This window comes from Pempheris klunzingeri, chromosome 6, assembly GCF_042242105.1.
Source record: "Pempheris klunzingeri isolate RE-2024b chromosome 6, fPemKlu1.hap1, whole genome shotgun sequence".
NCBI classification, from domain to species: Eukaryota; Metazoa; Chordata; class Actinopteri; order Acropomatiformes; family Pempheridae; genus Pempheris; species Pempheris klunzingeri.
Genome location: NC_092017.1, coordinates 2,491,310 through 2,513,779, shown reverse-complemented (window position 1 = coordinate 2,513,779; position 22,470 = coordinate 2,491,310). Strand labels below are relative to the sequence as shown.

General features: G+C 43.6%; 2 protein-coding genes across 2 annotated transcripts; both read left to right on the top strand.

The window, feature by feature from the left end:
- Positions 1-1,528: 1,528 nt before the first annotated feature.
- On the top strand, positions 1,529-13,705 carry lmnb2 (lamin B2). Its single transcript, XM_070831924.1, has 13 exons — positions 1,529-1,929; positions 3,953-4,089; positions 4,257-4,413; positions 5,668-5,793; positions 6,473-6,571; positions 7,549-7,620; positions 7,850-7,975; positions 8,128-8,348; positions 8,476-8,710; positions 8,953-9,060; positions 9,423-9,542; positions 9,683-9,760; positions 10,827-13,705. Exons 1-13 carry the CDS (start codon positions 1,717-1,719, stop codon positions 10,860-10,862), a joined length of 1,728 nt encoding a protein of 575 aa, XP_070688025.1. The 5' UTR covers positions 1,529-1,716; the 3' UTR covers positions 10,863-13,705.
- Positions 13,706-14,570: 865 nt separating this feature from the next.
- commd2 (COMM domain containing 2) lies at positions 14,571-19,564 on the top strand. Its single transcript, XM_070832607.1, has 6 exons — positions 14,571-14,707; positions 16,236-16,313; positions 17,227-17,309; positions 17,602-17,676; positions 17,767-17,865; positions 19,171-19,564. Exons 1-6 carry the CDS (start codon positions 14,641-14,643, stop codon positions 19,378-19,380), a joined length of 612 nt encoding a protein of 203 aa, XP_070688708.1. The 5' UTR covers positions 14,571-14,640; the 3' UTR covers positions 19,381-19,564.
- Positions 19,565-22,470: the final 2,906 nt, after the last annotated feature.

The following is a 22,470-nucleotide window of genomic DNA, read 5'->3' as shown; positions in this document are numbered from 1 at the left end:
TCATCAAGCAGACTATTCCACAGTAACAAAAAACACCTTTACCAGCTCCTGATCTTATTCTGAGACCAGCCAGACAGCTACAGTTGGAAGACCTGAGAGGTCTGATGGAGGCAAGTCAGAAACATGACAGGGAGCTGACTTATGTAGTGCTGTAAAAACTAACAAGAGGGTTTGAAAGTGAATTCTCTGTTAATGGGAAGCCAGTGAAGTGAGTTAAGTAATGGTGTAATGTAATGATGTTTTCTTGTACCAGTGAGAACTGTGGCAGCTGAATTCTGTATGAGTTGAAGTCATCCTATTGAATGTCATGGTAGTCCAGTGAAAAGAGCATCGAGCATCTGTTTTTTGTGCCATCCAATAATCTCTACCTGTTGTATATCAGGTTGTCTGTATTGATTAAGATGTGGACATTCTTGTTGTTTATTATATTAGACACTTTATTTTTGATATGTAATCTCATTTGTTTACTTTAAATATTTCACAGACTGGCATTTTGTCACACTTTGGAATCAGGAATAATAAAATGTTTTCCATGTTCACCTGAATCTTTGTCTATATTCATATTGTTCTTTGCTTTTCAATAAAGTGCTTCCTGATTGTTGATCGTGTAGTCTACTGTTTTGTCATCATACATGTAATATCACTTATTGTTATTGTACATTTGGGCTGCGATGACCCTTATAGGGGCATTTGTTTTTATCATAGGCCAAAATGGCCTTGCCCCAAAAATGACATAATTCATGGCTGTAGTTATACATCATGTCTCAAGAAACAAGAAATTCCGGTTATTCCTACTGAATTGTTAGTTGTAGTGCAATATCTTCTGGGCTATTGAATTAATGCAAGGTAAAAATATGTTTGATGTGAATCCACAGTTTGTATGTAACCTTATGGTAGATGCCATTTTAAAAGCCATTTTAGGACACTTTGGCAGGGCTCCACAATGCTCCCTGCCGAGCAAAGCAAAGGTTAAAATCAATCAGAGTTTTGTATAAATATTGGGTAACGATTTAAAAAGTTTTTTTTTTTTTGTAACTCACTTTTTATTAGTTTTTCCATTTTTTCCACAACAACAGAACTTGAACAGTCTGAGAACCATGAAACAAATATAAAATATATATATACGAGCATATATATAATACATATACGATTTAAAAAGTTTGATTCAAAATTACACATTTGATTTAACCAGTAAACCAGGTGAAAAGAGAGACATTTTATAAGAATGATTATGATTGTAAAAGTACATATGGAAAATATTACGTTCACAAATGCAAATAGGCGAAAAAGATCAATCAGATCCTATACTGAAGCCTCCTCCCACCACCAGATATGTCCTGTCTGTTCCATAACACAGTCTGTCTGAACGGATCAACATGTAGACCACAGTCTGTGGTCTGTCCCCTTGTCTACTGTCTGTCCCTCTCTGGGCCTTCTTTGTTTCCCGGTCACCCATCAACCATTGCGAGACAGGAAGCGTTCTCTGCTTTTGGCGCGGTCCTAATAGCGGTGTCGGCCATCTTGGAATCACATTACTGTTTCAGACAACTCTTCGAGACACTGCATGCTCTTACCACTCATTGATTGCCACCGTACCATTGATTAAGAGGAGAAACTGGTTCTGCGTTCTAATTTAACGAAGACAGAAGACACCTGTTTTTTTTTATTGCTCACTGAGCGGTGTAGCAAACTCAAGGTTGTTTAAAAGAAACCGTTATGGCGACTGCTACCCCAAGCCGTGAAGCTGGCCGGTCGTCGGCCTCTACACCCCTCTCCCCAACCCGGATCTCTCGCCTACAAGAGAAACAAGATTTGCAACACTTGAACGACAGGCTAGCGGTGTATATTGACCGTGTGCGGGCACTGGAGCTGGAGAACGACCGGCTGATGGTTAAAGTGTCTGAGAAAGAGGAGGTGACTACTAGAGAGGTGAGTTCAACAGAAATAGTCAAATACCAGGTTGAGGTGTTGGCACTCATCCACACGTAGCCTCGGCTTCGGTCTTAACCTAGTTATGGTGAATCAGACCAAACGAAACGTCCACATGTCGTTAAGAATGAATTGAGATAAACCATTAACTTACAGAGCAGTGCAAATAATTCACGTCAGCGCTAATTGAGAGTAGCAACGGACCGTTAAAACACGGCTAGCTTGACCGGCGAGGTGCTCGTTAGAGTCACTGAACTAGCCTGCATTCAAACGGACCGGGAGCGGCTGGGTAACAAGCGCGCCAATCTTAAAAAATGACCCATGTGTCCAGAGTGTGAGCTTCATTTGACTGCAACCCTCTATTATCTTGTAGCTTCACATCGTATTTCAGTAATGATGCTTTAAAGCGGTCATTTTACTGTGCTCTATTTTCTACTTCTCCGGGAAAAAAACCGTTTGAAATACCGCTGGCTGTCATTTCCTGTAGTTCTTTGAAACTACAAAGTGAGCTTCTCATGGATTTGTGCAAACTTAAGATTCTTTTGAACGTCCGCTACAAGTTCAGTAACGCCGTCAAAAAGGTCTGAGAGTTGTTGAGCTGGTTTTCCATCAGCAGCAACAATAAAAATACTTCTCTCAAACTGCACCAAGAACCAATGAAACCAGCCCTGAATAGGACTGAAGCTTAGCTGTAGTAATAGAGAATGGATTCTTATCTTATTATAACTATTTTTAAGCTTTTAGCAGGTGTTCAGTCAGAAGATAGAACTGTATTAAAACAACACAAGGGGCTTAGTTGGTGTGGGTTGGTTTCTGGTACTAACAAGACAGTAAATACAGTCCAGAATGGCCGGTTTCATTAATAGATTTCTGAGTTTGAAGGTTTGACAGACGCCATAACACTACACAATGGTTTATACTATGAGGCAGGGCTGTACAGCTCTAGAGAGGCGTTCCTTTTCTCTTCTGATGTGAGGATTTTACTGACCACAGCTGGCAGGAATGTCTGGGTCCTGTCAGCAGTCACAGCGGTGGAGCTGATTACTGACATTTATGATCTGCTGCTCAACTAATCCTAAGAATTCAGCGCCTCTTCTGTGTGCTTGATAATGCTCTGATGTAACTAATAGTGCTCATTTTCTAATTCCTCTGGGGTATAAATGATGAGTTTGAGGTGAGAGAGCTGCTTAATTTGGACATGACATGGTATAACTACAGCCGCTGATTTATTTCAGCAGTCATGTGACTCAGCTGGTGCTGGTCTATTGTGAGATAAACTTGATGGAATGACCACAGATGATGCCCTGTCAATGACGGGAAGCAAAAGTATACTTATGGCTCAGAAAAAAGTTGAAGAAAACAATGACCCCACCATCATTGTTGCTAAGTAGTGCGCCATAGTGACTCTGGTGGGTGTCTGAAAGCAAACACAGAGCAGACTGGTTTTAGAGTATAGTTTAGAATGCCACAGTTTGCGACCTGTCAATGCTGGCACTGAATCCTTGCCAACAGTGGAAGCTTGGAACTGTACAGGATGTCACATCTGGGAAGACTTCTTGTGGATTGGCCCCACAACAGTCAGGGTAGATAAATAAAATTAGATAATAAAAAAAAAGAAAGAAAAGATGTTTAGAAATGATTATTAAATTTCACTTTAACGTAAGTTATTACGGGACGGAACCAGTACTGCAACACTGAACTGCCTTAGTTCATAAACAAGAGTTACACCTGAGAATTCACTTCAGACACTGGTCAAATATCAACATGGCAGCATGCGCTGATAGAATTGTGTCATAAATAAATAGATTTTTTGCACACCACATCTGATTTCTAATTTTGTATTTTTATGCCATTTTTTAGCCCTGTTTTTCTTACCACTTGCACGGATGGGCAAGTGAGTTGCTAGATTTACCTGTCCCAGACAAGCAGGCATCCCAAATGTATAACCGTGATCAATGTAGTTTGTAGTTTCTTTTTTCACTCAGCCAGGCTCTCTAGTAATGTAGTTGTGCGTCCTCTTTAGGTGACGGGCCTGAAAGCTCTGTATGAGGCAGAGTTAGCTGATGCTCGACGGGTTTTGGATGAAACTGCCAGAGAGCGAGCCAGGCTCCAGATAGACCTGGGCAAGGCTCAGGCTGACCTGGAAGAGGCAACACGCAGGTAATATGATACAGTACACATAATTATCACGTGTCATATTGTGTGAGATCAAATTAACGTGAGGACCATGTAAGCTTTTGGAATCAGGATCACTTGGAAGGGCAGAGTCAATGTCCAGTTTAAGGCAAAATAACTGTCTCCTTCACCCTGTCTGTCTTGTGTTCCAGTGCCAAGAAGAAGGACAGTGATCTTGCTGCAGCTGTGTCCAGGGCCAGTGGTTTGGAGGGCCAGCTGAACAAGAGTGAAGCAGCTCTTTCTACAGCTCTAAGCCAGAATGCTGCTCTGACTTCTGAACTGGCTGATGTCAAGAGCCTGCTGGCTAAGGTGTGTACTACAAGGCTCATCTTGGAAGCGCCTGGAAAAACATAGTGGTGGCTAACAGTGGGAATAGAGGGAAAGAAAGACACTCAGTTGTTTATAAATGAGAGAGTGAATGCTACTCTTCAGCATTAACTCTGTCCTGCTTCAAAACCACATATTATAGATTTAAAATGTGATGGTGCAGTTAGTGGATATGCCGTTGCATTATTCAGACTACAGAAATAACAGCAATAACTTTATTCCACGCCTGATAAGCTAAAATGTAAATTTAAGAAATTGCGAACACCCCACTCCCACTCTATTATTAACCTGTGATGAGTGAAAGTAGTGTGAAAATGGTAAGCAAACACTGCTTACAGTGTTTACAGTGCTTACTGTTTACAGTTTGCATAGCCACAGCCCAAGGTCTTTTCCTTTATTCAATGATGATTAAGACTACTGCCACCTGCTGGGATGGAGAGTTATCTCCCCCCTCACAGGCACATAACATGCATCAATGTATGTGCTAGTTGACCATTGGCTGTAGGATTTTACGGCGTGTTCAAGTGCAACTTTTTGGACCAGACATGGGCATCTTTTTCGCCACTGGTTCTTTGATAGTAGAAGAATCTTGGAACAATTCAGTGACTATCAAGTAGTATTTTTGCCTGAAATACACATCCCTATTAGATTTTTAGTGAGAGTATACAAGAGCAGTCCATTGTGACAGTATTACATCTTCTCTGTAAAACAGTGTGTGGAATGGTTGAGAAATTGTGACGGTGCATTCTTAATCCAGTAGGGCTAAGAGCTTCAAAAGAGGCTATTGTTAGCATTTTGATGTGGGACTGGGAGGAGAGAGCACTGTGGTGATGACGGCATTCGATTTAACATTCTCATTGTAACAAAACAGGATTAAATAAGGTAGATATCTCAAAGGAAACACATGTAACAAAGCTGAACATTTTACATGTTGAAGTCGCATTTAAAATGACCATTATATTGATCCAACTTTGCTAGTGTGGCTGCACTTCAATCTTATTTAATGTTGTAGTCCACATGAAGTTACAGAAGTGGTACTTCTTTAAGCACCACACAGAACAGTATTAAACCAAATGCAGGATCAGTGGAGTAAATGTTGCACCTACAGAGAGGACTGTAAGCCAGACTGACATGTATTTCTGTTTTAGCACAGCTTGCTCATGTGAGTCATTAAAACTGTTAAAATGTTGAGGTGTCCATGCCCTAATATTTCTTATGGTGTTACATCATACATAGGCAGAGGACAGCCATGTTGTTGCTAAGCGCCAGCTGGAGACAGAGACACTGATGCGTGTAGACTTGGAAAACCGCTGTCAATCACTGAGTGAAGAGCTGGAGTTCAGGAAGAGCATGTTTGAAGAGGTAAGCGGGGTGTATGTTGTGTAAAATGACATTTGCATAGGATGGCAACAAATCATTATTTCACCATCAACTAATCTGCCATTGTTTTGTACATGATTATTTAGCAAATTAACTGCTAAATTGACTCATCTCAACTGCTTGGAGGTGAGACATCTCAACTGTTGACCTCACAAATGACATTGATAAATCTAATAATTGATTGATGTCGAAGTGATTTTAGATTAATTTTTTTTGCATTGGATAAAGTAGAGTGAGCCTCCCCCTCCCCAAGTTACACATGTGCACTGTGTCCATACTGTCCACCCCCAATGTGATGTGATAAATTTGTCTTCAACAAGAATATGACATTTTGTGAGATGGATAGTTCCATGGTCAAATTAAAACTCTGGTCAGACAATAAAAACAATAAACATTGCTGTTTATTAACTATTGATTAAATATGTTTTAACGCTTACTGCTCAATCCCAGCATTTATCCTTTGGGTCACAACTGTGTTTTCTGCCATAAGCATGACTACCATAAATCATTTGTGTGTGTATGAGTATTTACACTATGATACAATCTCTAATAGAGTCACCAAAGCAGAAAGATTGTTTTAGTAAACAGACCAAACCTGTGAAATGTCTATAGCAGTAAGGATTTCTCCCTGTTGTGATCCCATCTTTCTCCTTGTTTTCAGGAGGTGCGCGAATCCCGACGTCGACAGGAGCAGAGAATAGTGGAGGTGGACTCTGGTGTCAGACAGGACTATGAGTTCAAACTGGGACAAGCCTTGCAGGTATGTTGTTACACATGTCTTATGTTACAGCAGCTGTCATTTTGGCTGTTGCCATGTCTGGTAGAACTGGGTGATGTGATATTATGGCATATACCGTGCAACGGTAAAAATGTGTCCAATGATGGAGGTAACATGGTTTGGGCAGACATGGAGGAGGAGAGGAGAGAGTGAAATTGTAAACACAGAGCAGGATAAAGCCAGAAGTCAGCCTGGTATTTATTTGCACCCATTAACCTTAAAACCCATAACACTTGAAATTATTATTCTTATTTGGAACCCTAAAAATTCCATTCGAAAGGATGTTCCTGTCACTGTTTTGAGTCCTGTTTTTAACTTAAGTGTTTCTGTTTGTACGTAAGGGTTAGGGTTGACTGACTATATGACTGCATGGTGATGTATACTGTTACTGTGATAAAGCATTTTGGTCTTATCACCACCCCTAACGCATAATAGAAACAGTATATACTGTAAATATGTCACTGAAAAAGAACGCAAGTATGGAGTTGATGTGAATATATGAAATTCATGTATCCTTTTGATTGTTCGACAACAGCAACAGTCAGTCACATCACAGATGCAAAGCAACAAATGTCATGAATTTCCCTGTACGTGTTGACAAGTGTTTTTGAATTTTAAACCTGTCCTAAGGTGATGCTTTTCACTGTTGATTTAGTACGATGAATTGTGTTTTCCCATGTTAATGTTCTGCATGTCTCCAGAAAATCTGATCATGTTTGGCTGGGCAGTTAAAAGTCACCCACAGTGAGTGTGACATGTGACAGGGTTTCTGCAAGGCTTAACATGTCTGAAATTAAACAAATATCAAGCTGTAAAAATCAAACTGTCTTAGCAGAATCAAGAATTTCATAGGCAATAAAACCCTACAACCTAATGCTCAGCACTAGACTTGCACTACACTAACCTGTTGGAGATGTTGCTTGAGGATCAGCATTAATCATGTTTTGTGATCCCACCAGGACCTTAGGAGGCAACATGATGAGCAAGTCTCTCTTTATAAGGAGGAACTGGAGCAAACCTTCCAGGCCAAGGTGAGAGAGAAATCATTCTTTTCCACACGCACTCTGATTGCTTTTTGACTCTGGCAGCTCTGAAATATTTGCATTATTCAAGGCTGCAAATTTACCGACTGTGTGCTGCAGTCCTGTGTTTTTCCTTTGGAAATTTGCTGTCCTCAAGCTGAGAAGCACCAGATTCAGTTGCATATGACTCGAAGATGCACAGAGAACCTTCTCTCACACATAGTCCGTCTCCCTGCAGTTGGATAATGCCAAGGTGTCCTCAGAGATGAATGACAAGGCAGTGAGCACAGCCAGGGAGGAGCTGCAGGAGTCCCGTGTGAGAATAGAGAGCCTTGGATATCAGCTGAGTGCCCTCCAGAAACAGGTACTGCTTAATGACCACTGGACACAAATCAAGACATGCACAATTCTTCAAGTTCATGGTGCGTTTTGCCATCTAGCGTCATGAGTTGCATAGCCAATTGCCTTAATTGATTACAGCTTATGCTGGTTGGATGTGTGTGTTTGTATTTGTAGGTGGCTGCCTCTGAGGATCGTATCAGAGAGCTAGAGGAAATTCTGTCGGCAGAGCGCGACAAGCACCGCCGTGCCATTGAAGGGAAAGAACAGGAGATGACTGAACTTAGAGAGAGGATGAACGCTCAGCTCAGTGAATACCAGGAGCTGTTGGATGTGAAGCTTGCCCTGGATATGGAGATCAATGCATACAGAAAACTGCTGGAGGGAGAGGAGCACAGGTACGACACACAAACTTGCAGGCCTTGGACACAGGCCTCTGGGCAGTGGTCATTGCTATAGTTATAGAACAATAGTTCTGGAACAAGGATGGTGTTAACTCACTGGTGACTGGTGTGCTTCTTTCAGACTGAAGCTGTCCCCAAGCCCATCGGCTCGAGTCTCCGTTTCCAGGATCACAGGGTCGTCTGCCTCCCGCTCCAAGAGGAAGAGAGTGGAGGTAGAGGCACAGGATTTGGCAGAGATGAGAAGAGAAGAGGGCCAGCTGCTGGTGTCTGAAGAGGCCACAGCTAGCGGAGCAGTCACCATATCACCCACTGACATGGACGGAAACGCAGTCACACTGACCAATGATACGGAGCAGGTATGCAAGACTGGACTAATACCAGAAATGCAACAGGTTTTCATATCTTGTCTAGTTGAGATGACCAGAAGTTAGTAATTTGTAGCATCACACAAAGCCAATCATGTAATGTAGGCTGAAAACCTACTAGCCTCCTGAGGTCTGACATAAGTTTAGCAAAAACAGTGTCTAAGTATGGATCAATAGGTCTGGTTTTAAAAGATTCTCTACATGTATGTTTGTGTGGGTCTTGTGTTTTACAGGATCAGCCTTTGGGCAATTGGAGGTTGAAGAGAGAGGTTGACAACGGGGACGAGGTTGTCTACAAGTTCTCCCCAAAGTTTGTCCTCAAGGCTGGACAGTCGGTCACGGTGAGAAATGTGAAATAGAAGAGTGTGTGTTTGCGTAATATAAATGATATTATATATAAAACTGCCTCTGACAGTGTTGAAACTAAAGAGATGACATGATCCTGTCGATACTTCAGTCTTTATTTTGGCATTAGAACTAGTGTCTGTGATGAGCTCAGGTTGGATGAGAGAGGGAAAGAAGTAATGCATTATGTTAGTGACTGGGTATAGCAGTAATTTAACAGTCTTTTTGTCGGTGTGAAATGTTTAGTATTAGTCACTGTGTGAAGTAGCAAAATAGCTGGCAGGATATTAATGAGATGGCTGATTTTGTTCAGTTCCTTTAACTATACGATGTATTGACCTGCCCTCTGTGTATACAGGTATGGTCTGCTGATGCTGGTGTGGCCCACAGTCCACCATCTGACTTGTTGTGGAAGAGCCAGGCTTCATGGGGCACAGGAAATCACATAGTCACCACTCTGGTGAACGCTGACGGCGAGGTAAAGATGTCCATGCATGACTCTTGTGCACAAATCACCTCATGATATATATTGAATGTTCCTCTGTGTATGTGAGCTTCACAGCATTCGCAGTGTTTCTGTTTTGAGTCATGTGGGTTGGCTGATTGACTGTCTTGTAGGAGGTGGCCCAAAGGAGTGTAACCAAGACTCAAGTGGAGTTAGAGAATGGAGAGGAAGAGGAGGAAGTGGCACAAACTGTGAGTATTACCTGTGTGAAATGCATACCAAAACAGAGTTTTCCATTTCATTCTATGTCTCCTTTCTTTATTAAAGTAATTCTGATTCTGATTCTCCTTTTACTTGCTCCAAACTTGTTCTTTTGATTACACCCCGCTGTGGCTCAGCGTTAGAGTGGGTTGTCCATTAATCGGAGGGCAAGACACTGAACCCCAACGTACTCCTGAAGCTTAGCTTTAGTGTGTGAATAGAACAGTCTCCTCCAACTTAGATTCCTCCTGTATCAATGATGTGTGAATGAGGATGTGATGGAAAAGTCAAAATGACTGAAAAGGCGCTCTATACAAGTCCAGACCTTTTACATTTGTTGATGTCTTTAGATGGGCTGTCCTGAAAGAACCACACTGTGGCTCTAGTGATCACTATCTGCACTCATTTGCCAGTTTATTAGGTACACCTAGATCAAATGAATTCAGTGTAATACAGCAGTCCTGCAGTCTGTCCTGTCTTCATGAAGAGCATTGTGCTCATTTTTTTTGTTAGAACAGTTTTAGATTGGTGGTGATCAAACTGTGTAGTCAATTGGGGGGGCTGCACTGTGGGGTGTTGCTGAATTGTGTCGCATGTTTTTACTTTTCCTGCCCCATTTGTATCAATGAGTCTGGGCGCAATAACAAACACCTCTGGACAATGCAATCCTGTTGAACACCAGCACAAACTACATTCCCCAAAATGATCAAAGTGGAATCATGACAGTAGCATTTACTGCTGGACTGTTGCATTAGACTGTATTAGTTGTCTAGTTCCACCTGATGTGTATGTTTGCCACAAAAGTTTAAAGTCCAAACACTTCCATGTTTGCTCAATTCACCAAATGTCATGTTTTTAAAAAAACCAAACAAGGAGTTGCATAGTGGTGATATATTTTTATCAGATGCTTTAATGCTTCTCAGAAACATCTGGGCCCCAATTATGATTCTAAATATCATCTACATTGTAGCAAGTAAAGCATATTGAACGGAACCATGTGAATGGCTCATAATGGTATTTTGAACAATGATCTGAACCTTTTTGTTTCTCCCACAGGGCAAGGTGTCGTCCAGAGAATGTTCCATCATGTGAAGCTTCCTGCTCTCTTGATTGCTTTGACCTTCCCCTTATTTTTTTTTCTCTAGAGCGACTCAGATATGATCCTGTCCATTGCTTCATCTTTTGTTGTTTTTATCATTCAAGACAATATAAGAATCTTTGGACTGCCTTTACTGCTCTCTACATTTCTGGACCTGCTTTGATAAGTCCTTTCCCTAAATATTGCAATGCCAATGTATGTGGATCATGAAAAGAGGATACATCCAAATATTGAGTCAACTGTGGGGGTGCAGTTGAATGTTTCCACCCATACTTATAGTCCTTTACAATGATTCATTCCACTGTCATTCTTCCATGGTAAGCATATGGTCAGTTTCATCCTCCATGTACAGTAGAACACAATGTGAAACGATCGCACAGAAGTCAACAAACAGAACCTTTTATCTGAGGTAAAAGGTACAAATCAGGAGCTCTCTGACAAAAGGTTTTTAAGTGTTTTCCATATGTAACATTTGTTTGGTTAAACAGATCTTTACCTTTTATGTCTTCCTGAGATCTGCACAGAAATGCAGTTGAAATTATGGATTGATTGAAAGCCTGTTGAAATGATGCAATCTTGTGGGATTTTATTGGAAATTGATTTCTCTAATCAAACGTTGGCTTGTAAATTCACTGCTGTTTGTAGCCAAGTGGCAGGTTTTGGACTTGAGCTTAGACTCCACCCACGTCAGACATTTTGGGGGACACATGGTCATGACATCAGCTACTGTCAGAATTCTCATCACATTATTGAAAGCACCCCCCCTTGCCCCTGTGCTTTCTGTCCTCTTCTCTTTATTTCTTTGAAGATGGCACTGAAATGTGATGGTTCCTCAGTCTTACTTGGCAGAGGTGACAAACGTTCGAGGTGTTTGGAGCCTCTTGTTGTGTTGAAGCTATATTTCAGTTAACTATTGAGAGCTCCCTGTAGCTTTACCAGAAATACTACAGGTTCATTTAGGTCTCGGCTGCCTTTATGGAGGCTGTAGTGGAAAGAAAATGTTCTATGTTGTGGGGATGGGCTGACTGACTCCAACTCTATCTTCACGCAGGCAGCACATCAAGAATCTTTGCATTTCAGAGTGATGATTAGTAGTTTTTGCAAATACTGCCAGCTGCTAGAAGGCCTGTCATGCTACCTCGGAGCTCTTGGTTGACATGTTGCTAGCTTGGGGCAGTGAAGTGACCAGTTAAATCTGTAAAATCAGGGGTGTGTTAACTTGTTCTTAAAGCTTTTTACTGATATGAAACAGTTCCTTAGAAGCTCACCTATGTGCTACATGTTCAGTCTCTTTGGGCCAAAATGTGAAGCAGAAGCTGGACATACAGCTGCAAGACCAGACCAGAAACAGGAAGTGCGTACATACAGATCCTGGATGTATGCTACAGCAGGGCACGGAAATGAAACTGAACTTGATCTGGTAACTGTGTCATGTAATTAGCAGTGAAGTGTATGAAACCACACTGCTGACTAGGGTCTAGTCCAGCTGTCTCCTAGGAATGGGCACACATGGATCTCCTATAAAGAAGGGGTGTTGCTCTAGATAACTACTTTTACAGCCATAAAACTTGTGGTAATGCGTTAAAATGTTTTTCTTCTGTTGTAATAACAGACACAAGGTTTTCTCTGCTCGGACAGCGATGGGACAGACTGGCCCAGGTTTATTTTCTCGAACCATGCAAAGCAGCATTGCTGCTTTTAAAACCCAGAGGGGCCAAAATGCGGATGGAAGAACTGTTGACTTTAGTGTTTGGAGCCCCCACATCATGAAAGAATCTGCCTAAATTAAAAGCTGTGGGACTGGCTTTGTCAATCTGAAAGATTAAACTGACAAAACATTACCTCCACTTACAAAGTACACACAAGGTAAACAGTGAAGGCAACACTTGGAGACATGATGCAGTGTATGAGATGATATTCTGATGGTCTGTGTGTTCTCTGTACTCTTCCATTGTTTTCGTGTGTTGCACTCGACGTGTGTGCTCTCATGGGAAACCCATTTTTCTTGTTTTTGTATGCCGTGCTTTATATTGGTAGTTATTTTTCTAGAGAGGTCTTGTCTATGTAATCAATTTGTTTACATCAAGTATTTCATTTATTATTTTGTGTTTAGGGTTTCTGTGGTGATTAAGGTTGGGTGTTCATGACCTAAACAGAAAGGAGAAACCTGATTGCTGGGCTTAGATAGATGTTTGGATTCTGATAATTTCACACCTCAGAGCACATGTATACAGGCCTGAAACGCTCCACCTTGCAGCCTGAAAACCCGGCAGGCCCCACTAAGGCCCCAAGCCGTTCACATCACTACAGCCTTGGTGCCCCCCGAAAAAGTCACCAGTCCAGCCAGCAAGATTTTCAAAAACATCATAATCTTCTTAACAACTGGCCAAATGTTAATTTCAGCAGTTACTGCAATTTTATTATGAAATGTAATCTTTATCCCCTAAGTCCCATAAGAGACTACCTAGGAAGTAGACATGTTTTCTGAACCTGGCTGCATATTAGTATGCATGATTATCAACGTGTTTTTTAGAAAATGATACTCTTTGCAATTGATTTTCAGTTTTTCAACTCAACTGCAGTCACAGTAGAGCTTTAGAAAAGAACCCGGGCCCTAATGAATGAATGCCTTTAGGACAGGTTTCTAGAGAAGCCAACGTCCTAGAGGGGAATGTTCACATGTCCATAGTAGACCGATCGTTCCTTAACACCCAAGTTTTAATCACAAACAGAGACCTGGGATTGTTCATTTGGGGGGGGGGGGGCTGCCAAATGTTTTCGTTCACGACTAACTGTTGAACTACTTTTTGTACACACAATAAATGTTTTACATATACACACTTTATCCCTGGTGGTTATTAGTACACATGAGTGAAATGGTGCCAGAGAATTGATTTCAAGGCTGAAACGTATACAGACTGGCACTGATTCATTCACTAAAAGCTCTGTCTTCACACTGCCGGAGGAGGAGGAGGAGTCCTCAGTTTGCTCATATCTCACTTTACTTGCAGACTTTCATCCTGAAAAGAGACAGATTTGAACATCAGTACTGCTCAAAAGGCTTTTCTGTCTTTTTATTTTCTACATTTTAGATTATTCTAGAAGGCATGCAGACTTGTGTTGTACACAGTGTAGAACAGTCCAGGAGGTTTTAGATTTTAGTAGTAGTCCCCTTTTTGCTTTGACATGTGGAGGCCATGCTGATTAAGTGTCCCTGCTTCTCCACACATGTAGAAACCATCCATTCTCCTTTTCTGTGTCTCACAAAGACATGGGAGGGGGGACTGATCAGACCCCAGTCCAGATGTCCACTGAGTGTCTTGGCCCAAGCAGCTCCCCCCCCCCCCCGTTCTCTACGGAGTGCTGAGGCACCATGAGTGGACTAAGTGCTGTAGGAATATGAAGAGGATGGGCTCTCTATGAAGAGGATGGGCTCTCTCTCCTGCAGACAGCAGTCAGCCTGTTCTCAGAGGGGACAGGAAGAAGAGAAGTGTCCTGGCAGGAAGTGAATGAAGAGCATGGCAGGCTGCAGTGTGTCAGTGTGTCTGTAGATCACGTGCACGCTTCAGAAAAGTCCGCTTCCTCTCTCGGCCCTGCGTTTCCACAAGGTGTCCCGTCCATGTCGCTCTGGGTCCAGAGGGGGGCAGTCATGTTCCAGGAAGCGCACGGGCTGCAGGAGGACTCCGTAGAAGAAGGAACTCCTCCGTTTCCGGCGGGAGGATCTCGGCTGGTGCTGGCTGTGAGCTGCAGTCTGTCTGTCTGTCTGTCAGGATGCTGCTGGTTCTGTCTGAGGAGCACAAAGAACACCTGGCCTTCCTGCCCACGGTCGATGCCGCAGGTGAGTCCCAGCTCCGTCAGTGCACTGACTCAGGATCAGATCGGGGCCGTGGTGACGGATCAGCTGACTGTCAGCTCACAGTAGTCAGACAGAGGCGGTGTGCAGGGCAGCGGGCTCGTGATGAGTGGGACCAGTCAGTGGAACAGAGCGTCCGGAGCACTGATGATGGGACTGAGGGAAAGCTGGGGGTGTCAGCAGAACTCCCACTCTAAGGGTTTCCTTTAGAACAGCATGTGTGCACACAGCAGTGGAGGGACAGAACAGAATCCTAATAAGCTGCTAAAGTATTAAAAGGAAGTACTGAATACACAGTGTATTATTAGATAGAGATATAGATATATAGATATATAGATAGAGATATAGCCAATGACTCAATGTCCCCCCCCCACACACACACAATTAGCGGAATGGGAAGAACAAAGTCCCAGCCATCAACACGTACACCCTGCCAGTCATCAGACACCCTGCTGTAGTAATAAACAGGCTAAAGGAGGACATAAAGACAAGACAAGGAAGCTCCTCAGGATGCATGGAGGGCTTCATCCAAAGTCCAGCACCCTGAGACTTAACGCTAAGTGGAGTGGGGGAGGCCGAGGAGCCACTGTCTGGGACGAAACAATCAAGATCCAGAAACCCATCAGGAAGATGGCCCCCAGAAACCTGAAGAAGTGGTTGGTATGAAGAAATCCTAGCAGTGGCTGGAAAAGGCTGTTAAAAGACAGCACAGAAGCACTAATCATGGCAGCACAAGAGCAGGCGGGGGGGCGGGGGTCTACCACACCAGACAGGACCCCAGGGGCAGGCTGTGCAGAGGTGCTCCTGAAGGAGTCCAGCACATAATAACAGGGTGGAAGCTGCAGACAGGAAAACGTACATGAAGCGCTATAACCAAGTGGCTGGCATAGTGAACAGGAACATCTGCACTGAGTGTGGGCTGGAAGTCCCACGGTCAGGATGGAAGAGTGTAATCCTAGGTACTTGAGGAAGACACACCACCACCACCGCCTCATGGGGGGGATGTTTTGTGGGCGGCTGTCGCTCAGAGGGAGAGTGGGTCGTCCCTCAATCAAAGGGTCGATCCCCAGCTCCTCTAAGTCAGCATGTTGAAGTGTCCTTGGGCAAAACACTGAACCCCAGCTTGTTCCTGAAGCAGCTTCAGTGTGTGAAAGAACAGTCTCCTCCTGAATGAATGACGTGTGAATGAGGATGTGATGGAGCTCAGAGTAGGTGAAATGACTAGAAAGGAGCTGTTCAGATAGACATTTACCTTTTTTTGCTTGATATAGTGTAAAAATCTAAATGAGTGAAGTTACTTGTCAAATAAAAATGTAGTAGAGTAAAAAGTACATTTAAATCTGAAAAAAGTTATTAAGTAGCATCAAATCCTCAAAGTACAAGTACCTGAAAATAACAGTTTCCTCCTCCAGATTAAACATGAGGATGTCTGGAACAAAGTGTACATTTCAACCCTTTAAGACATGGAATCTGAAAATGAAGTGTACGCGTCCATGTGTTCTTCTGTCCTCAGTGGTCGGAGAGTTCGGCCGCATAGCGCTGGAGTTCCTAAAAAGAGGAACGACCCCCAAGATCTACGAGGGAGCAGCCAGTAAGACTCTGCACCTCTCACGAAGTAGTGCTCACCAAGCAGCTGACTGGGCTGCTGTTCCAAGCTCTAGTCCACACCGCAGACAGTGTGGGACCAGTGACAGGCAGTGTGGTTTAAAGCAGCGCCTCAGACACATCATACAGTAGTGCTCCAGTGTTCTCACCTCTGCTGTTGCTCTGGAAACATGTATTTAGTTGTCTTATTATCAGGTTCACCTTACTGAAGGCAGTGCAGTCTGACACAACAGCCCAGTCAGTAGTATTCATACCTGATAGAGCGTGTGGACAAAATATTGGAAACACCCCTCAGTATAACACAAGTGCAGCCTCCACAATGATGAGTTGAATCAAAACCTCATGTCAACAGTAGTCACAGTGAATATGAGAGTGTCGCTGGGCTCTTTTGTGTACTGCTGGTTGGCTAGTGGACCTAAGAAAGTGGACGCTGAGTGGATATCCACACAGTAAAAAAGAGCTTCACTGAAGAGCTCTTCTTCCTTCTTTTATTTCACATATGTATGTCAAGGGACAGCAGCTTGTAAAACCTGGTAAATAACTCTCCGATAAATCCCCAGTGCTGGATAACACAGCGGGAAGGATCCAGGCATTGTGTTGTGAAGGGGATAACGTGCCTCGGTGGTCAGGTGCTTAATAGCACCTTATTCCCCACATGTAGCGCCCGTTATTCACATTTCTCTGTCACACGTTGCAGTAAACCCTCACCTAAAACACCTTCCAGGATATTCCAGCAAGCGTTTTTTATTCAGCCTAGTGTCCCACCAGACAGAGGAGAGCGAGGCAGCTGATTGACTATTAGTAGTGCAAAGCTGAGAAATAAATCAGTCATTTTCCCACATCTTCCAGCTGTGACACACAGATTACAAAGTAAGTCCGTAACGACTGACTGCTTGCAGGGAAGCTGTGTGTTCCTGTGGAGATGGTGCAGCACGGCGTGGAGGGCCTGATGTTCCTGATGACAGAGAGCTCCAAGCACATGGTGACTCACACACACACACACACACACACACACTTCTCTCTGGTCGTATCGGCACAGCTTCAGAACCATGTTTGACGTCGTCTAGACTACCCTGAATGAACGATAAGATCCGTCCCACAGACCAGTGCTTTGTGCTCAGGTTCATTGTCCGTGCGGAACCATTTCTTCTGCTGTTGTGTGATGACAAGCAGGAAGACGGGGGGGGGGGGTCATGTGACGTGTGGTCATGAAACACTTTAACACCAATACCTGGTAACCCACATGTTCACTAGCTGTGTGTGTGTGTGTGTAGATCTCTGAAGTGGATTTCCTGGACTCCGTGCTGGTTTTGGGGTTTGGTGAAGAGCTGAACCAGATCCTCTTACAGGTGACTTTGGATCCGTTTGATTCATTTGAGCAGTGCACAGTTGGATGACAGTGTACTGGCCAGGTGAGCATGTGAGGCTTTCTGTTGCAGCTCTACCTGCAGCACCACAGTCAGATCCGAAGCACCCTGGGGCAGCTGCCCCCCAACCTGCCTGCCTACCACAACCTGGAGTGGAGACTGGATGTACAGGTGTGTGCATTTGGGTTAATATGCTGGATAATGTAGACATTATTATTCATCTGTTGTGGATTCAAGTGGATGATGCTGTAAATATAGAACTTGCAGCAGTAATTCATGTCTTTGTCCAGGCTCCTGCGCTTCGTTTCAGGCTCAGGCTTTTTAAATCTGATGTAACATACATGGATCCAATCAAAGAGGTGTCGATCCCAGATCTGTGTAGGATCCACCACAATCTGTAGCAGATCTGTTTAGGATCCACCACAGATTGTGCCCTTCCTGATTTCTTCTATTCTTGCACATCTGTCACATTAACTTGTGGCAGATGTTCAGACTGTATTGGGAGACTATCTGTTAAGAACTGCTGAGCTGGACTGAGTCAGAGCCTGTGTAGAAGCAGTGCCTGACACTGCAGGAGAGACAGTTTGATTCAGGCGCAGTGGAGTCTTGAACACATTACGAGCACTGGAAGGAGCCAAAGGAAGCTGATTTCTCTTTTTTGTTTTCACACGTGACCTGTCTCACGTAAATACTGACAGTTTCAGCAGATATTTCTAAGAGTTATCAGCTGTTGCTTTAACCTAACTTTCTTTGAGCGGACTGGGGGGGGGGTCCTGGAGTACTTGGAGAGAGAGAGAACCCACACAAGCAGAGGGAGAACATAGAAAGTGTACACAGAATGGTTCAACCTTGGAACCTGACAGTGCTAACCACTGCTGACCCAGCGTGCTGATTGTGTCTCATCGAACTCAGTTATCAGTTCGTTTGAGTTCATCGGTGAATGAGAGAGGAGAGCTTCGGGTGCTACTCGATGCTTTATTCAGCACTGAGATTCCCCCGCAGAATAGGACCGCTAAAGGCGTCTCCGTGGGAAACCAGAGCTCTCTGCCAGACATATGTTTTGCTCGACTTGAATATTTTTAGCTTGCACAGTAATGACTGGAGATTTCATTCCTTTCCGATGCCGGGTCACACACCCATGCTTTGTAGGCTCTAGAGAACAAATGAAACATTACTCAGGTGTTCTTTGACTTATATTCAATTTAGTTTGAAGCTCTAAAACAGTTGTTGATGAAACCAGGAAGAAGGGAACTGTGAGGCACTGTATGTGAATATTTCTTCTTTGCATTGTTTCTACACTCTATTGTGGTAATTGATCAACTTTTCCACCATCAGAACCAGTGAGCGCACAGATATTATATTTCTAACATTTTGTGTTTCTAGCACTTAACACTGTACGTGCTCTATTTTTTTTGCCCTTGTTTCTCTGTTATTTACTTCGGTGCCCCCCCCACCCCTCCCACCTCTTCCTGCCAGTTGGCGAGTCGCTCAGTCCGTCAGCAGGTCCGTCCCATGCTGATGATGCGTCTGCTCCTGACAAGAGAGCGGGACAGTGGTAGCGAGCGCAGCAGCAGAGCTCTCCAGACGGACCCCAGCACCCTGCTGCACCTCATCTCCACACTGGAGGCTGCTCTGGCGGCCATGAAAAGCAGTCATGCTCGCCGCATATTACGCAACATCAAATGACTCCCACGTCACTTTTGTCTTACGTGTGCATCCCGCCACCAAAATCACATTGCCTTTCTACCTGGAAAACATGTATTCTTCACTACAGTGTTGAATGTTGTTTGGTCCATTGTCACAATTTGTACTAAATGGTTTTGACTGTATTGTATATAAGATTTCTACAGTTCTGCTGATATTGTATAAAAGACAGAAACGAAACAGTGTTCTTGTGGTTTGTCAAAGGCAGCAGTGTAAAGGCAGATGGCCCTGACAGGCAGGAGAAAAGTACATCTGTGCCAACGTTGGACTGGAATCAAACACTTCCAGTGCGGTAAATGATGGTGGTGAGTGTTTAAGCCTGGCAGAAGACGAGCAGTCGCTGCTATTGTCACCGAAAGCCGTGTGATGTTTATGTTAGTATGCGAGTGCACAGGTATTATGGTGTGCATTTAGACCTGCTGAATGTTTGGCCAGCTGGCTGGGAGGGTAGAGTGGTGTGGAGGGACTTAACATTGGATGTTTGGGCCTGTGTGTAGGCTTGTGCCAATATACAGTATAACAATACAAACCTTTGCAGAATGAAGCGATTTGGCGTAGGTATGCTAATTGTGAAAGCATGCAGTGTGCTGCATAATATTAAGGAATGGCCTCCCCTCAAGATGACAGGCCTTCTGCTCAAGTATCTGATCCAGCCATGTCGTAGCAGTACGACTCCGGCAGGGGATAATCCAGTGCTTTTAGCTGTGCTTTATTTCAACACAGTGCTTTTTTTTATTCATCTAGCGTCCTCCGGGCTATTTCTTAGAAATCATTTGTGGCAGGGTGGAAGGAAGCTGCATGAAATCCACAATGATTTCTTTCAGTTCCCCTCTGATGCTTAATGAGTTCAGAATCAGAATCATCTTTATTGACCAAGTTTGTACAAAGCAAACAAGGAATTTGACTCCGGTGCAACTTCTCTCTTTATGTACAGTAAAAAGTAAGAAATAAACTACAACAATAAGAATATGAACAATATGAGCACTCATAACAACAGTGTGTACAGTGGAGGTAGGTGTGGTGCAGTTATATAGCGCAAAGTAGTGCAGATATAGTGCAATGTGCAGGTATGGGACTATTGCACAGTGGTTCCCGAGTCTCTGAGACTAGAGAGAGTTCATCAGGTGACAAACTGTCTCTGTGTCTGCTGGTTTTGGCGTACAGTGATCTGTAGCGCCTACCAGACGGGAGGAGTTTAAAGAGTTTCTGTGCGGGGTGTGAGGGGTCTGCAGAGATGTTACCTGCCCTCCCCCTGACCCTGGACAGGTACAAGTCCTGGATGGAGGGCAGATCGGCTCCAATTATCCTCTCTGCAGACCTGATTGTCCTTTGCAGTCTGTGCTTGTCCTGTTTGGTGGCCGATCCAAACCAGACAGGGATGGAAGTGCAGAGAACAGACTGGATGATGGCAGAGTAGACTGTGATCAGCAGCTCCTGTGGCAGGTTAAACTTCCTGAGCTGTCGCAGGAAGTACAACCTCTGCTCGGCCTTTTTTCGGACAATTGACAAATGATTTCCTCCTGCTCCTCCATCACAGCTTCAGTCTGCACCCCTGCCTCACTTTCTGCTAACCTAAGGGCCAGTCAGGAAGGATCCAGTGAATCTGCTTCAAGAAAAAAGAAATAATTGGTTTCACAGTTTTGTCAGTGTGATTAGGATACGACTTTAAACAGTTAACGGATAAAATAGAAAAGACATTAAAACAGAAATAGGTACCACTTGTCATTAGGACACCCAGTATGACCACCAGACCTCCCAGAACAGGTGGTTGTCAAAAAGACCGTTCTCTGTCACAAAAAGAGGGGAAAACAAGAAGTGTGTTCTTCTCAGCAGTAGAACAAAGCCTGCTAATGGAGCTACAGGGAGGAACCATCACGGGATCATCACCAAAAAGGGCTCTTGTCCCAATATTTTTCCCCTAATCTTAAACCCACCAGCTATTGTCTAACAACAAACCAGCATTTGGGGCAAAGGCTGAAGTTTTAGTGATTCTAGTGTAGCCAGCAGATCTCCACATAACAGATAACTGATATCCGGGCAAGTCCATAGACTGTAGCCTATATGAGAAGTGGACGTTGCCACTGTGATGTCACTCATTGGTTTGTGGACCGCCGTTTTGAAGCCTTGAGTTTGGCATTTTGGCCATTCTTGGTTTTGAAGGGAAATTCATTCTGCAACGATGCTGCCTCTGATTGGTTAGGATTAGGGATGACCCACCTCTGATTGGTTAGGCTTAGGGATGACCCACCTCTGATTGGTTAGGATTAGGGATGACCCACCTCTGATTGGTTAGGCTTAGGGATGACCCACCTCTGATTGGTTAGGCTTAGGGATGACCCACCTCTGATTGGTTAGGATTAGGGATGACCCACCTCTGATTGGTTAGTTACAAAGTGTACCCTAAAGGATGCTACTTTATGGTCTGTTTTACTCCGAACGGGACCATCATTTACTAAATAAACATCATACTGCATTGAAGAAAACCTGAAATTAGCAACTGAGACCCTAAACTCAATAGGAACATGAGTGAACTAAGGTAACCAATCATTTTGTCATACACTTCCATACAGTTGGACTTCTTTTTACAAACTCCTTTTTCACCCCCAGTTTAAGGTGCTTCCACATCGACTTCACCTTTCAGAAATGAATCAATGTCCACGTTTTATACAGTCTGTGACTAAGACTTCCTCTATTCTCTCTCACAGCTGAATTGTGTTCATGGAAGAGTTGAGTTTTAAGTGAAAGCTGGGCTTTTTCAAGTAAGCGTAGCTTTCATTGCCTGCATTGATGGAACACCCCACTGGCCTGAAAGCCTGAATAAAGTTGCTTTAAGCTAGAATATTATTAGGTTATTTAGCAAATAATTCAGTCATTTGAGAAAGATAAATCTGCAAGGGAACCCTGATGGATGTTTGGCTTATGGCCCCACACCTTCTTAATCTAACATACAAAAACTGTCCCCTCTAAAAACAAGCTTTTGTCTTCACTAAAGCTCCTGCATCAGCGACCTCCTTTATTTCATCAAAATGGGAAAAGAGCAAGGACAGAACGGTGACACGGTCATTCACCAAG

Coding starts and splice junctions, on each gene's coding strand:
- lmnb2 (XM_070831924.1), top strand. CDS start 1,717: ATGGCGACTGCTACCCCAAGCCGTGAAGCTGGCCGGTCGTCGGCCTCT. Junction 5,794..6,472: donor GGAAGAGCATGTTTGAAGAG/GTAAGCGGGGTG, acceptor CCTTGTTTTCAG/GAGGTGCGCGAATCCCGACG. Junction 8,711..8,952: donor TGACCAATGATACGGAGCAG/GTATGCAAGACT, acceptor TGTGTTTTACAG/GATCAGCCTTTGGGCAATTG.
- commd2 (XM_070832607.1), top strand. CDS start 14,641: ATGCTGCTGGTTCTGTCTGAGGAGCACAAAGAACACCTGGCCTTCCTG. Junction 17,310..17,601: donor CAGAGAGCTCCAAGCACATG/GTGACTCACACA, acceptor GTGTGTGTGTAG/ATCTCTGAAGTGGATTTCCT. Junction 17,866..19,170: donor AGTGGAGACTGGATGTACAG/GTGTGTGCATTT, acceptor TCTTCCTGCCAG/TTGGCGAGTCGCTCAGTCCG.